At 39.6% G+C, this 14,702-nt stretch overlaps 1 protein-coding gene across 1 annotated transcript in view; it reads left to right on the top strand.

Moving 5' to 3' along the window:
* The window catches only part of COL19A1 (collagen type XIX alpha 1 chain), a 179,437-nt gene extending 165,500 nt beyond the window's left edge, over positions 1 to 13,937 (top strand). Inside the window, exons 48-50 of the mRNA XM_059468666.1 lie at positions 668 to 823; positions 6,967 to 7,044; positions 7,269 to 13,937. Of these exons, the coding sequence (XP_059324649.1) occupies positions 668 to 823; positions 6,967 to 7,044; positions 7,269 to 7,405 (371 nt within the window). The 3' untranslated portion in view covers positions 7,406 to 13,937. The remainder of the gene's footprint in view (positions 1 to 667; positions 824 to 6,966; positions 7,045 to 7,268) is intronic.
* The last annotated feature ends 765 nt before the right edge of the window (positions 13,938 to 14,702 follow it).

Here is a 14,702-nt window from a genome sequence, read left to right as displayed (position 1 = left end):
TTTTATTCTTATATCTTAAAACTCTACCACTGTAAATACCCACTAAATTGTGGCATGCTTAGGGCTTTAATCTGGTGTAAGTGATACAGAGCCAAGATTAGTACCTATGTTACCTACCTCTAAGGAACAGTAAAATATTACCAAGGACACTTTATCTCACCAGCATGAAAATTTCTATTCTGAAATATCTGCAATTAGCAATTTTTGCTGAGTGCTTTCAGGTTTTTTACAACAGTTTTCAGGTTCCAGCACATTCCAAGAACTGTTCACAGGATTTAATCTCTACTTTGCAGCTTAATATGAGTTACAAAAATAGAAGGTAGCCCTCCATCAGTGTGTTAAGTACTAATTATTCTGTCTATGTGTTTTAAGTGCTTCCATGAACAGCAGTCAGAAATAATTTGAAATATTGGAATATGTTAGTAATGGAGAGTAGTCACAGAAAATTTTAGACAAATTAATTCTGATTATTTCAAAGGGTAAAGACTCAGACATGAATCTGAGTTGGAACTGAAGGTCTCAGTGCTTATTGGAGCATTTAATACCTTGACTTTAAGAAGAATTAAAAACCCTACTTACAGAAAGTTTAGCTGGGGCTTTGGGATTTTTTCCCCTTTTTTGCTAGCAGACTTCTTACCAACTTTTCCTGTGTCTTTGATTAATGAAGAAAGGATGGGTCAATTTGTATCCCAGCTGAAGCTGCCTGCTGCAATGCTTGCCTCCCAAGCTCATGGAAAACCAGGGCCCCCAGGAAAAGATGGATCACCAGGGCCACCAGGAAAGGATGGTTTGCCAGGGCCACCAGGAGAACGTGGAATTCAAGGTAGGCATTCCAAAAAATGTTCCTTTTAGCTGTATCTTGAAATCCTTATACACTTGCTAATGTTTATTAAATAAGCCAGGACTAGCTATCTAGCTTTCTAATGATTAACTGTTAAACTTATGTACTTATGTTTTTCCAGACCACATCTAAATATTAACCCATAGTAAATGTGTGGATTTTACTGATTAAAAACTCCTAATCAGTGCATTTTATTCTAATCAGTTATAAATTTAATTATTGACAGATATCTAAATCTGACAGAAATACTGTAGCAGGTATTTTTTCCTACAAAATACTTGAATAAGTAAGAAAAACAATGCCAACACTCTTGCTATTTAGAGTCAGCTTCATATTTAGAGGCCATCATTTTAAGAAAAAAAATCGTTCTGTCTCCTGGTCCAACTGCTCTCAGCTCATATCCTGAGAAAATACAGGGCATAAAAAACTGAAGAAGCAGTGAAAACTGAAATATTACTAAATTAGTTTTTCTTATGGTGTAGGAACCTATTTTCATAAAAGAAGAAATCAGAGTAATCAGTTTTTCACTAACTTAAGGCATCAACTGTACCCCAAACAGTAATTTGTGCATTGCAATGCACTTGGACAGTATCGGACTCTCATTTCTGTGAGCTACTTTTACCACAAAAGTGTCATTTAGTGCAAAATTAGCTCTGAGGGATCCAGGATCATTGTAGTTGTGCTCTACTGTAGAGCCAGCCTTTCAGAGATTAAAAGAAAGACGAGAAGAGACTAGAAAGAAAAAAGAATTTATAGATGAATAATATTTTGTGGGTGGGTAACATGTCATTTGCAGTTTATCTGTAGGTAGTTCTTTATTATCTTTTGTTAGTTTGGTCTGCTCTGGAGTCAGAGCAAGTCAGACTGGAATGAAGAACATGCCAGCAAAGCTGAAGATGTGTGGATCCTAAAGCTATCAGAAGAATAAGGACTTACTAACACTGATAAGCGCAAACCACTGACAGAAGCTTGAAAAATGTGATGAGCTCAGAATGAGAAGAACAAGAATAAAGCATCAAGGAAAACAATAAAAGGCTTAGAATCTTACAACACTGACTTCATCGTTACCTAAATATTCAGACCACTGCAAATAGTCACCTTCAATGTCAGTGCCAGATTGTTCAATAATGATGGATGTACTGGATAATCTCAAACACTTCTGGGAAGAGAAACGCTGCACTAGGTTTCATTTCCAGCTAGTGAGCATCAAGACTAAAAGATGATAGCTATGCTTGAAAAAAAACAAACAAAAAAAAGCTGCTTTTCCATATCTTATAGTTAAGTAAAATAGTGCCCCATGTACACAGGATTTCCATTTATTTTACCAATATGCTCAATACTTGTTTTTAATTAGTAAAAGGTAAGCTAAGTGTAAAGCCTTTAATTCTCTGATACATAAAAAGATACAAAAATTTACACTTCCAAGGAAAGAAAACCAGAAGTTTACCTTGCCTCTTTTTTATACTGTGAATAAGAGACTGTCCTGTAAGAGGTACACACTTACACACACCCTTCAAACCTTCCTCAGTTGTGCTTGTGCATGTTAATAGCTTTGTGCCAAGAGTAAAAAGAAATTCAAATCTCTGAGCAGATTGAAAAGTATCTTTTTATATTCCAGCTTGTCTTCAGCCATAAAATACATAGCAAACAAGACTTCTTGGTGAAGCACATTACGTGCATGTGTGGCTGGGTCCTTTAAGGTAGCATGCTGTGTGCACAAGTCCTGATACAGGCTGATAGACACTTCTTATTCTATTTCTCACTTGGGAGTAGCCCAGACTGCCAACTCCAGGGATTTGCTGTGTGCAGTAATACGTGGCAGAGGGAATCACTTGTCCCCCACAGGCAGTGAGAAGTGGATGCTTGTGGCAAGCAATTAACAGGACCTCTGTGATATGTCCTGTTTGTGATGCTGCATGCAGAGCCTGCTAGAGCCAGCCAGATGCTGCTGGGTGTCTGGAGCGGTGTTTAACTTCATCTGAGGATTCACAGGGGTCCCTCCATACACCTTGAGTGTGGTGTTGGTTCCCCTGGAAACTGGTCAGGAATTATTTGGGTGGATTCCAACAGAATCTCCTTCTGCACAGCAAACTAATAGGTAGTGGGTTAGTCTTAGAAGCAAAAAAGAAAGATATTGACTTTTGGACTTACAGGCATGGTTTTCAAAAAGTGTATTTGAGGAATTGCTAGACTCTTATACAGAGATTCATTCCCTTCTAACGAAGTCCAGAATTTTTACCTGCTGGCCTTCAGCAAGGTTGTTCATGGTGTTCCTCACAACCTTCCCAGTGGTTCAGGTAGATATAATTTATAGGATGGTCTCATTAGAAATATAGCATGCAAGCAAAATAGAATTGCAACTGAAATTGTGAAACACATAATTGGTATTCAGATAGCCAATGGAAGATTTTTTATAGACATATATGTATATATTCATTTCAAAAACTATGCACCTGCAAGCTGATGCTCTGAGGCAGGGCTAATGGTAAAAAGTACAGCATGTCCTTAAGGGAGAACAGAGGGACTTTACTCTGCATGAGTTTTAAGGTATGTTTATACCTTAAAACCTCCTACAGAATTAGAAAGTTTATTTCAAGTCTTTACAAACAAGATATATCAGTGTCATCCATCTGTAAACAGACAGCTTGTCATGTGTAAGAGGATCTAGCTCAATTAACTCCACTGACTTAATTGGATTTTTAAAATTGTAATAGTAAGGGAATTTTGGTCCATTAGATGAACTGCACCTTGTGATAACTTAACAATCCAGAGATTCCTTATGTTAATATTACTTGATTTCTTTTTTCAATAGAGAAAAGATTCTATCCTAGTTAAAATTCATTCTTTCTGTCAAATTGAGGAAAATATTTTTATAGGTCCTCATAACTTATGGTAGCCTCAAGGAATCAAAAAAAAAAATAGCTCAGCTCAGAAAATAAAAATGCCATGCAATGAATAGTGAAAGCTCCTTATCTTTATTGGTAATCTCTGTTGTAAAGTTTATGTCTCTTATGAAAATTACTTATTTGTATGGTGGAAGCCTGTAGAAACCTTGGCTGACATCAGGAGCCCATTGTAGTGAATGTTGTCTATAGACAGTCATTCCTCTGAAATGGCTGCACTGGCTTCAAGATACCTCCTGCAAATTGTTCTCTGCTGTGGAGGTTAAAGTTAACCTGTTTTACTTTGATTTGAAACCCAGCTGCTCCCTCAGCTAGACAGCTGTAACATACAGGAGGAAGTCAGAACATGTACTGGGGGCTGGATGAGGGGGCTTCGTCTTGGCACCCTCTCTGTTGCTTTGCAGTTTTTTTAAGGACACAGAGTATTTGCACAGTAAAGCACAGTGGGTACTTTGGTCTCATTGTTCCCTGTGGGGGCCATCTCTTTGCCTTGTATTTGTATTAAAGAACCTCAGATTTCTCAGATACTTGACATGTTAGTTTCAGGTGCTGCATTGTCCATGCTGATGGAAGAGGGTCTCCATGATGTGGGTGCATTAGCTTCTGGAGCAGTTTAAATACCTTTCACCTCTGAGTTCATGGACATGAACTTCTGTCATTTCCATGTAGAGCTGAGGCTGTAGCAGTAGTGACACTTCTGATTGTGCTGTTTGTGGCAAGCACCAAACTGAGAGCGGAATTCCAGCTGTGACTCCTCATCTATGAGCAAAAGCTTATCTGTATGAACACAAACTTGCTATATACTGCTACCAAGTGTTTACTGTACTGCCCACGTTGGGTATGTGTTTGTAACATTTGGGGTTACAGAAATCACAACAAAACTTCTAGGACCTGAGTGAAAGGTTCTGCTAAAACAGTTACTTTTTTAATTAAGCAGGTGCCTCTTACTGAAATTTTAATTCTACCAGGAAAAGTAGATAGCATCTTATATGTGCCTTTACATTAAAAATGATAAATCTGTTTGGTGTGTATGGTAATATTTTCCTTTGACTGTGTGTGAGTTTGTCAGTCTAAGCTCAGAAAGAAGGTGATATTATCCTCTAGAGGTGTAATCATGGCCTTGCTTCTGAGCAAAATATACCTCATTAAAAATCAAATATTTTTCTGCCAGAATTACACCTTACATTGTTCACATTGTTTACATATAAGTCTGTTTATTAAAATTCTTGCGTTCTATCAAATAAAGCCTTATTGTTAGACAAGGTATTTGGGAATTTTTGTATTAAACTTCAGTGCTAGCAGAACTTACCTGCCACCATGTAAAAACTACACCCTTGCATGTGTATTTGGATACAGTGAATAAGGGTTTATCACTAAACCATGCTGCTCTTTGTCCTATTGTAGCGGCTTTTTTCCTTATTTTCTTGTGTTCCAGTGATGTTTACAGAATCATTCAGTCTATCTCAGTTGTTTTCAATTATGGTGTGTCAAAGACCTGCAGTAATGTTTATCATGGAGATTGTAAATGTGATGTATAGTACCTTTGATTTCTCTCTCTTCTCCATAACTAAAGAAATGCAAAACAAATCATTAGTGGCAGAAGTCCACTGTAAAATTAGAGTTAACTGGATTTGTAGTGGGAAATGCATTGTAACTGTTGACTGTAAATTAAAAAACATTGAGAAATATAAAATAAATAGGGCATGTAATGGATTCTGTAGTTGTATTATTGAGCTTTGCAAAAAGCAGCAATACTAGAAGTTGCACAAGATTTTTCAGAACAAACCAACTTGGTGTAGTTATAAATATTACTGTGGTCATTGGAGAGTAAATCCAAGATTCAAAATCCAATACAAATACCTCCATATTCCTTTTTCTTAGTCTTTATAGCTTGTGTGTGTGTATGCCTTGTACAATTCTGCTTAACATAACTCAGTGACCAGAATGCATGGTTAATTTGAATTTGGGTTTCTGTGAGATTTTAAACTGTTGATTTCCTTTAGTTGTGTTATGTATAGCACCCTGCATGCATTTTATAACATTCTTGCCTCACTGTAATTTCCTTGTTGTGGTGCTGAGAGGAGTAAGATGATTGATGCTCTGTTTTGCATGCTGGAATGATTGCAACAGATAGCAGACTTTCTACTGAAGTGTATAATGAGCTTGTGTGTAACAGAAAGCTTGAATGCTCCGTGTACCATTCCTGCTGCATTGTGTCTGTTGTGGCAACCCTGAATTGGTACCCACAGCCCTCAAAGTAATTTCCTTCTGGAATATCCTGTAAGGTAGCAGTGTTGCATAGACCATACCACACTGGAAAGAGAGCCTTTGCCATCCACCTGTCAGTGCCAGTTAATCTTCATGGGACATCAGGTGGATTGGCATGGCTGTGCTCTTCTCTTTTAATTCAAACTAAGTAACAGTTCTTCACAAGAGGAGGAACTCAATAGTTTATTGTATGGCATAGGTGATGCTAAAAATATACTGGTCCTTGAAGCAGGAAGATTTTCATTCCAAATGTGACCAGAAATCAGCAAATTAACCCTAAACTTTTGTCACCTTACATGCCAGCATCTGAAGTGCTGGGTACAGAAGTGTTTCCTTGTAAGCCCTTTTGAAGTAAGGGTTTGTGGCAGGTGTCTCCTCTAAAAATGCCTTCATCCTTTCTCCTGCATAATAAAGGTACACTCTTAACTTAAAATAATCGGGAAAATATTTTACTGTGGCAATAAGTCCTCTGCTCTAAAGATTCCAACTAATAAAACTTTTAAAAACAGTTCAAGGAAAAAGAAGTGGCCAGGGAGTGGGACTTCTCTCACATACAGGAGAATGTCTAATCATAAAACTACCACTTTACAAAAAGTCCTAAAAGTGCAAGTGTAAGGATTTATGCAGAACAGAGAGAGTAAAATCTGCATTTGGCTCTTTATTAGAGGAATTTCAGGTAACTTAAAATCTTGGGGAAGGGTCAAGCTAGTGAACAAAGCAAGAGCCCTTTGACAGATGATGTAACAGTTAGAGCTAGAAATGCTCATATTTTCCAGAAGGAACTTATAAACTTAAGAGTGGTTTCGAAAAAAAAAAAAGAATTCTGAAGAAGAGAACTGAGCATGTGCTTTCTCAATTATATTTGTCTTGGTAATTTCATGTCAACAAGATATACAGAAAATTCCTACCTAAAATAAGAGGGTGCTCTTATCTTCATATCTTTATTCTGTGTAGGTTATAGAGGACAGAAAGGGGAAAGAGGCGAGCCTGGAATTGGACTGCCTGGTAACCCTGGACCGCCTGGCCCTGCAGGTACAAGTCTCCAGATCTATTTCTGCTATTGTTATTTATGAACTAACAGGCCTTTCTCCTGGTTTTGCACTCCTGCTTTTCCTCCCGAGCCGGATCGCAGCGTGAGGTCAGCCCCACCTGCCTCCTTGCGGATGTGCTGGAGCGCACCTGATGTGGGTGATGGAAAGCAGGGCACTGCTCGTGCTCTGGTGAGGACCCTGCTAATTGTAGCTTTGTTTTGCCAGCTGCAGGCCTGCCAGGCCCACCAGGAGCATCGGGCTCCCCGGGACCGCAGGGGCCGCCTGGAGCCAGCGGGAGGTGCAACCCGGCGGATTGCTACTACCATGTGTCACAGACTCGCTCACGCACCAGCAGAAAATAAAATCCCTCCCCCTGACACTTGGGTTCACGGTCACTTTTCACTCTTTCCAATAAGTTTATTTAATTTTTTGAAATATTTGGTGCATTATTTTTTTTCTCTCGACACTGCATGGTATATAGATAATTTGTAAGGCACAAAATTGAGCCTTTTTCTATGTTATTTGCAGTGTCATAATGATGACATGATGTCATGTATTTTCCAGAGTGCATTCCATGTGTTGTTTCTCTTATTTATTTTGCTTAGAACAGAAAATAGGCCCAAATAATTTTCATAAACTTCTTTCTTCAAAAAAAAAAAAATTTTATTATAACTTAAGACATTATGTATGCCTTCATATGTAAGCTGGCTTTATTTTTCTTGCTGGTGGTGAATTTTCAATGGAAAAAATAGATTTCTGAAGTCACAAAGAGTACTCGTTCACGGCGAATGCAGGACCTGAGCTGGAGCACTGGGAACTCTGTTCAGACTCAACATTCATGTTCCCCAAGGAGGCTCCAACACACCTTCTGAAAAGGGTCTGCCTTGCTCCAGGAATGCTGCCCACCATTACAGGCACATCCAAGATGGCAAAAAAGGAAACAAAGATGTGTTTGTGGTCTCCTTATCCCGTCCTACAGGGAGCTTCAGACTGACTGGAAGATCACCGGCTGTAGCTCCAGAAGTGTCTCTCCTGACTGGAATTAGTCCCAGCTGGGGGCTTGTGTGTTCCTTCAGTCGTGGTTACACACACCCCAGATATTAAATGCAAGAGGCTGCTGACAGTGCTCTGGACTGAGAGCTGGCACACCTTCTAACCATTAGGTGGACTGAATAAGGCTACTAAGGTCTGGAATCAAGCTACTCTGCTATTAAGTCTGCTACAGCAAAGGTGACCCCTTGCTTTAGAGCAGAGGCTGGTGAGTGCATATTCCAACAATGGAACTTCACAAGCCTCTAATCTTGGTGATGGCACTGTTTTCTTCTTCCTCCTGCAATAGTCACATGCTGAAATCAGCTTGAGAAGAACATGGAATCTGTACAGTACACAATTCACAGATCCTATTTACTGGTGACACAAAATTTTTTGAGTTCAAGAGAAATTCGGAAAAAAATACAAAACTCTCCTAGAAAGGTGTACTGCTGAGAGCAACAGCATCCAGTTTTCAGTCATTTAGTAAAGGCTGCAGTAACAGAAAATGTCAATGATGAACGAAACAGAACAATGTATAAATCATGTAGAGTTCAAATGGTTGAGCAAAAGAAAATCTGAAGAAAATTGATCACACAGATGATCCTGAAAAGGAGTGAGTAGGAGTGGCCAAAATTTCACTTCTGGTTATTAGGAAACAGATGACCCTAAGTTAGTCCTGTGGAATTTTGTACAGGGCAATAGAAAGCGAAGGTGCTGCTTAGAGAACACAAACATCTATAGCCCACAACTGCAAAATGCTCCTGTAGTACAAAGCCATACTGAGGGCTTTTATCCCATTGTTTGGAAGGCAGTCACTCTCCCACATTAGGCAGGGAAGTAGTTTTGATAACTGTGCTTGAGCAGTACTGAGCTACCAGGGAAGTATTGTCAAATTGAAAGTCCTGGCTTCCAGAGAAGCTGTTGTGATACATGAATCTGGCTGAATTCTGGGTTTTGCTCAAAAGCAGTTAAGGAATGACTGGTGGGATTCTCTAGCAAGAGATGCACATTGGCATTTGTTCTAAATAGTTCCTAGCACTTGCGTCCAGAGCAGAGGAACAAGATGAGAGCAAGAAGTGACCGAATTAACTCAGGCAGCAGCTGGGGCACTCAGGACACTTTCTGAAAGGGAAAGCACAGATCCCTGACATGTTCATCAGTTAGGTGTTTGGAGGAGAGAAGGTGCTTGCTACAAAAGGACGTTAAAGGAAACACAGGGATGGAAGGCTGAGAGTAAGCACCTGGGACAGGAGAGGGCAGCAGGAATGAAGATGGCAGAAAACCTGTGGCACACCATGAAACTATTTCCTGAAGGAGCTGCACTACACCCTGCAGCTGGGGACGCCTTGGGGAGTCAGGGTGCTTTATCTTTCCTTGTGAGAATGGGGTCTAAAGCCCACAGGCAAACCCAGTCCTTACACCTCCTGTTCTTCTTAGCCCTCACTCCTCAGGATGTCTGTCCAATGGCTGTCCCTTTTCCAGGCCAGCACAGCCCCTGCTCTGTGGGCAGCACTGTCCTTCTGGGGTGAAGGTGCATTTGGGACACATGGTCCTGCCTGAGCTCAGCTCAACACAAGCTGCTCCCACTGCAGAGCTGCTGTGCCCATGGAGCATGTTCTGGTTTGCCCTGTGGAACCGATCACCCTTCCAGTCCTGGTCCTCAGAGCTCTGGGGCTGTGGGAGGGCTGGGAATGGTGAGGCAGCTTGAGACAGGGCACTGAGGCACCGACTGCTGCCATGGCCCAACCAGAGAGCACAGCCTGGCACCAGCACATCCCAGTGTCTAAACATGGACACCAGAGGAGCAGCCCCACATACTGGTGTCCATTCTCTGAAAGGAACTGCTGGTCAGGTATCTTGCATAAACATTTTCTGTTTCTTTTTGGTTTTGGTTTTTTTGGGTTTTTGGTTTTTTTTTTTTTTTTGTTACTTCTCTAGTAATTCCAATATATGTATAATCTAAACATTTTTTACTTCAGAAGGTAATTTTGAACTTCATTTTCTGTGATAATATTGAAAAGGGTGCTGTCTTGAATTAGTACTTGAGTGACTTAGAGGTTCCCAAGCAGCCCCATCCTGGAAGGCTGTACATAGACCATTGCACCACTTTGGTGGTATCTGTATATTTTGGGGCTTTTAGCTTGCTGAAACCCAGCATCTGTTATCTGCCAGATGCAATTGCTGTATTTTAATTTACTTGAAATTATTGGGAAGCAGAACACTTTTTATATTTGAGGAAGTTTTATTTTTTCATCTATGTTTCCTACAGATGCCTTTTTCTTTTTATAGGCTTAAAGAGAAAGGTCTTTCTAAAATGTATTTGAATGCTTTCAGTTGATTTTCAGGTAACTTTGGTAATTATCTTGTTGCATTATTTTTATTTTTATTTTGCTAAAAAGCCCACTTTAATTTTCTCATGTGAGAAAACGGGTAATTTTTTATATGGGCTATCTGAGTACCTATTTTAAGATGCCACTTTCTTCACTAGGGTAGAGCAGAGCTAATCCCTGCTTAACTTTACTTCACACTGGTTTGCTCCTAATTCACATTTTTAGAATTGAAAGTGGAAAGTAGCTGGAAACATGTGTCTGCATGCTTTTCAGGTTTGGCCCCTGAAATTTCTTTGCAGTTTCAGACTGATGTTGTCTTAGTTTTTGGGCAGGAGGCCAGGGAGGGAAGAGGGGATGCTAATCTCTTTTGCAATTTGCTTATCAGTTTTATATCTGTTTTGAGCAGTTCATGCTGCAGTAAGCACTGCAAGGAAATAAACACGAGGGATTATTTTTTTTTCCAGTAGCATAAGGCCTTTTATTCTGCTTTGGGTTTGTTTACATGCAACAAGACTCAGAAGTGAAATAACTTTGACAATTTTTTTTAAACCTTTTTTAAAAGCTCTTTAAGCTTTATCCTAGTTCCGGGTCAGACTTTTATATTTTATGTCAAGTTGCTTTATCACCTATTAAGCACATGTTGGGATTTTCTTTAAATAGCAACGTAGAGAACTACTCAGTTTGCCTAAAGAGAGTACAGAAACTTCCTCAGAGGGAAGCTTTCCCGAGGCTGCAGCAGATCTCCTGCTGTCCACATGGTGGAGTGCAAAACATCCTTTCAGTACAAGGATTACAGCCCAGGCATAACTGGCCCAGCAGAACAAGAGCTGACCCAGCCATGTGTATTCTCACAGCACAACAGTCTGTGTTTCTGATTTTGTTCTTGAGAGTTACTTTTTTCTATTTTCTTTCTTCAAATCTCTTTCGTTTGCATGGTGGTATTTGCAGAAATACTGCCTTTCTTGGATAATTATTGTAAGATAATATTGCTAAGATTTTGTGTTTATTATTATATTGTGTTTTATGTATGTTATAAAAGAATGTGTTGTGGTAACATCTCATTTTCAGGCACCATTCATGTCCCCTGCAATGATGTTTGTCCCCAGGGGAGGAGGGACTCACCTGTGGTTAGTAAAAGCTTCAGCAGCATCCCAGGTACAATTGGGCAGCAGTGCAGCCTGGCAATGTTTTGAGAACCAATTTTCTTACCTTAAGCTGGATCTGGTTTCAATGTTAAAAGAGCACTGTGATACAGAAACAGGATTGATTATCTATCCTTCCCTTACATTTTATGATTGTGGGCTATGACAGATGTTAGGTATGCATAACTTTGTTAAATAAGTGGGGGTTTTAATTAATGGATAATCACACAAAGTATTTTGGATCTTCTTTTTTGCAAGGGTGAAATGTTATTTTTCATTTCTATGTACATTCAATTTTTTTCTTTTTTTTCTGAAATGTTTATCTTGTAAATATTTTGTAAAATCTTGTAAACATTTTGTAAAATCTTGTAAAAACCCCACTGGCTAAATTAGCATTTTATAAACTTGTTTCTCCACACAGACTACATAAAATCAGTTCTTAATCTTGCGTTTTACCAATGCAGTAGTAATACTGCTTCAATGTGAAATGTTAGAACAAGAAAAGTAACTGAGAAATCAAAACATTGCTGATTTGGGGTGTGTTCATATTGAGTTTTTCATAGATTCCGGATGTACCAAGTCATGCAAATTTTTCCTGAAACCTGATATGTCCACTACAATTTGATTGTACTGGATGGATGTTTAAATCACCTCTGTGCACATAGGTGGGTGTAAGCCATGGAGAACAAGTTTAAACCTGACTTTGTGATGGTTGGTATTTAAGTGGAAAATTCAAGCTTCAGGATACTGTAAGGAAATGTGGTTTTCAAATATTAATTGCTAACAAATATTACAGATTCTAAACCAAAATAAGGTTGTAGCCAAAAAGATTGGAGTCTACATGTCTTTTAGCAGTTTTCTTTTAGTCTGCTATTCTATAAACACGAATGCATTTAATTGCTTACTGCAGTTTTAATGTAAATATATTCTGTCTCCAGTCTGAATGTTTGAAGGATTCTCAATGACATACCTTGGTGTTTTGTATTCTTTCATTTCTGAATTGTATGCAGCTGTCACTGAATGAATCACAGAACATGATGACTGGTTGCTTTCTTCCTTCCTTATATTTTTGGTTTGCAGCATTTAAGGTTCAGTTCAATGGAAATGTATTAAGTGGATGAAAAATAACTTTTTACATTATTGTGTGGCCATGTACATCTGAAACAGGATGGATGGAAATGGAAATATTTTGCATACTTTCTGTTTGTGGCTCTGTCAAAAATGTCAGCCTTTCATTCTGTGTCAAATCACGAGAGGGAGGATGCAGCTGCAGACAGGAGACAGGAGAGGCACAAAGCAAAGCCACTGCAGTGGGCTCTGGGGAGAAGTCAGGGTGGGTTGGCTGAATTTGGGGGGTTGGATTTTAACCCCAGCTGAAGTCAGGCTTGTGCTTCCTAAACCTGGAGCTCTACAATCTGGATTAAAAAACAAACAAACAAAGCCAACTAAATGCAAAACCTTGGTCTTAATATGTATATAATTTATGGAAATTAATGCATTCTCTGAATGCAGATAAACTTACCGCCCAAGTAGGAGTTAATCACTTTTATTCAAGAAATGTTTCCCTGAACTTTAGGAACTGTAGGAATTTTCATTTTTCTCTTCCTCTCTAACTCTCCCAGGAGGAAAAAGGCTGATGGCATTCTAAAGGACTCTAGGTAATAATTTCACCACTTACTTGATTTTCTTTCTTCCAGTTTCATAGTGACTCCAGAAATTTTGTTTTGTTCATTGTCTGAAGCTGTCAGGTTTACTCATGCTTTTGAATGCACAGAGAGCAGGCAAAAGAGAACAGGAGTAACAAAAAATTGAAGGGAGGGAATAAAACTGAAGCTGTAGGAAATCCCACAGGAGGAACCTGCCCTACAAAATATAGATATTTTTTCTCTACCTGTGGCCCGTGAGCAGAGGAGATGCAGCAACTGCATTTTTTAAGTATAAAGGAAGCAGAGGTTACATGGCCAAAAAATAATACAGTGATGAGCAGGTCAAGCAAACACATTTCACACAATTATCTAAGCAATTTAACAACATTTGCAAAAATGCAGCCTTTGTATGTAAAGCTCAACTTCTGTGTTTTGCCAGGATGAATTAACACTGCTGTCTCTGAAACAAATGTTTCTTGGGAAACTTGGTTTCTTTTTCCTTCTGTCCTTCAAGTAACCTTCAAAATACCATCTGCTGACACTTTTCATATTTGAAGGAAAACAAATTTTGTTGTATATCTTTGCTTGGCTCTGGATGAGCTCAGATCATGACGAAGTATTCAAGGACACAAAATGTAGTGTAATCCTCCTTAGCCTTGGTTTCATACATAATTTGGGAGCTCCAAATAGTGCTCTAGAGCTTCTTTGGCTATAGAGACTTCGGCCTTTGTGAAACATTCAAGATTTTTTGGCAGCAGTTCATACTAACTTGCTTGAACCCAGTGATGGCTGAGGCAAAAAACATATATAAACTCTTATATTAATTATATGTGTACATAATCTATAGCTGTGTAATACATCTATCTCCTAGCTCAATATTTGGCAGCAGTGTTATGAATTCTTGCTAATAGAGTGATGGTGAATGGTGTAAATCCAGCTGGCCTCTGGTCACTAGTGGGGTTCCCCAAGGCTCAGAATTGGGGTTGATCCTGTTCAGTGTCTTTATCAGTGACCTGAATGAGGGGATTGAGGGCACCCTCAGTCAATTGCAGACAACACCAAGCTGGGTGAGAGTGTTCATCTGCTGGAGGATAGGAAGGCTCTGTAAACTGGGGAGTCTGGATGGATGGATGGATGGATGGATGGATGGATGGATGGATGGATGGATGGATGGATGGATGGATGGATGCTGAGGATTATCCCAACCCATCACCAGTCCCAGGCGCAGGACCTTGGCCTTGCTGAAGCTCATGAGGTTCCCATGAACTCGCTTCTCGAGCCTCTGTCCCATCCCTTCCCCCAGCACGTTGATCCCACCACACAGCTTGGTGTCGTTGGCAAACTTGCTGAGGATGCACCTGATCCCATGGTCCATGGCACCAGCAAAGACTAAACAGTCCCAATATGGACCCTTGAGGAACTGGCCTCCACTTGGATATTGAGTCAGTGACCTCAACTCTTTTAGTGTGGTCTGTCTGTCTGTCTGTCAAATCCACATCTCTCCAGTTT

The sequence above is a fragment of the Ammospiza nelsoni genome, chromosome 3 (assembly GCF_027579445.1).
Source record: "Ammospiza nelsoni isolate bAmmNel1 chromosome 3, bAmmNel1.pri, whole genome shotgun sequence".
Taxonomy (NCBI): Eukaryota; Metazoa; Chordata; class Aves; order Passeriformes; family Passerellidae; genus Ammospiza; species Ammospiza nelsoni.
Note: the sequence above shows the minus strand (reverse complement) of the source record. Positions and strands in the feature narration are given on the sequence as shown.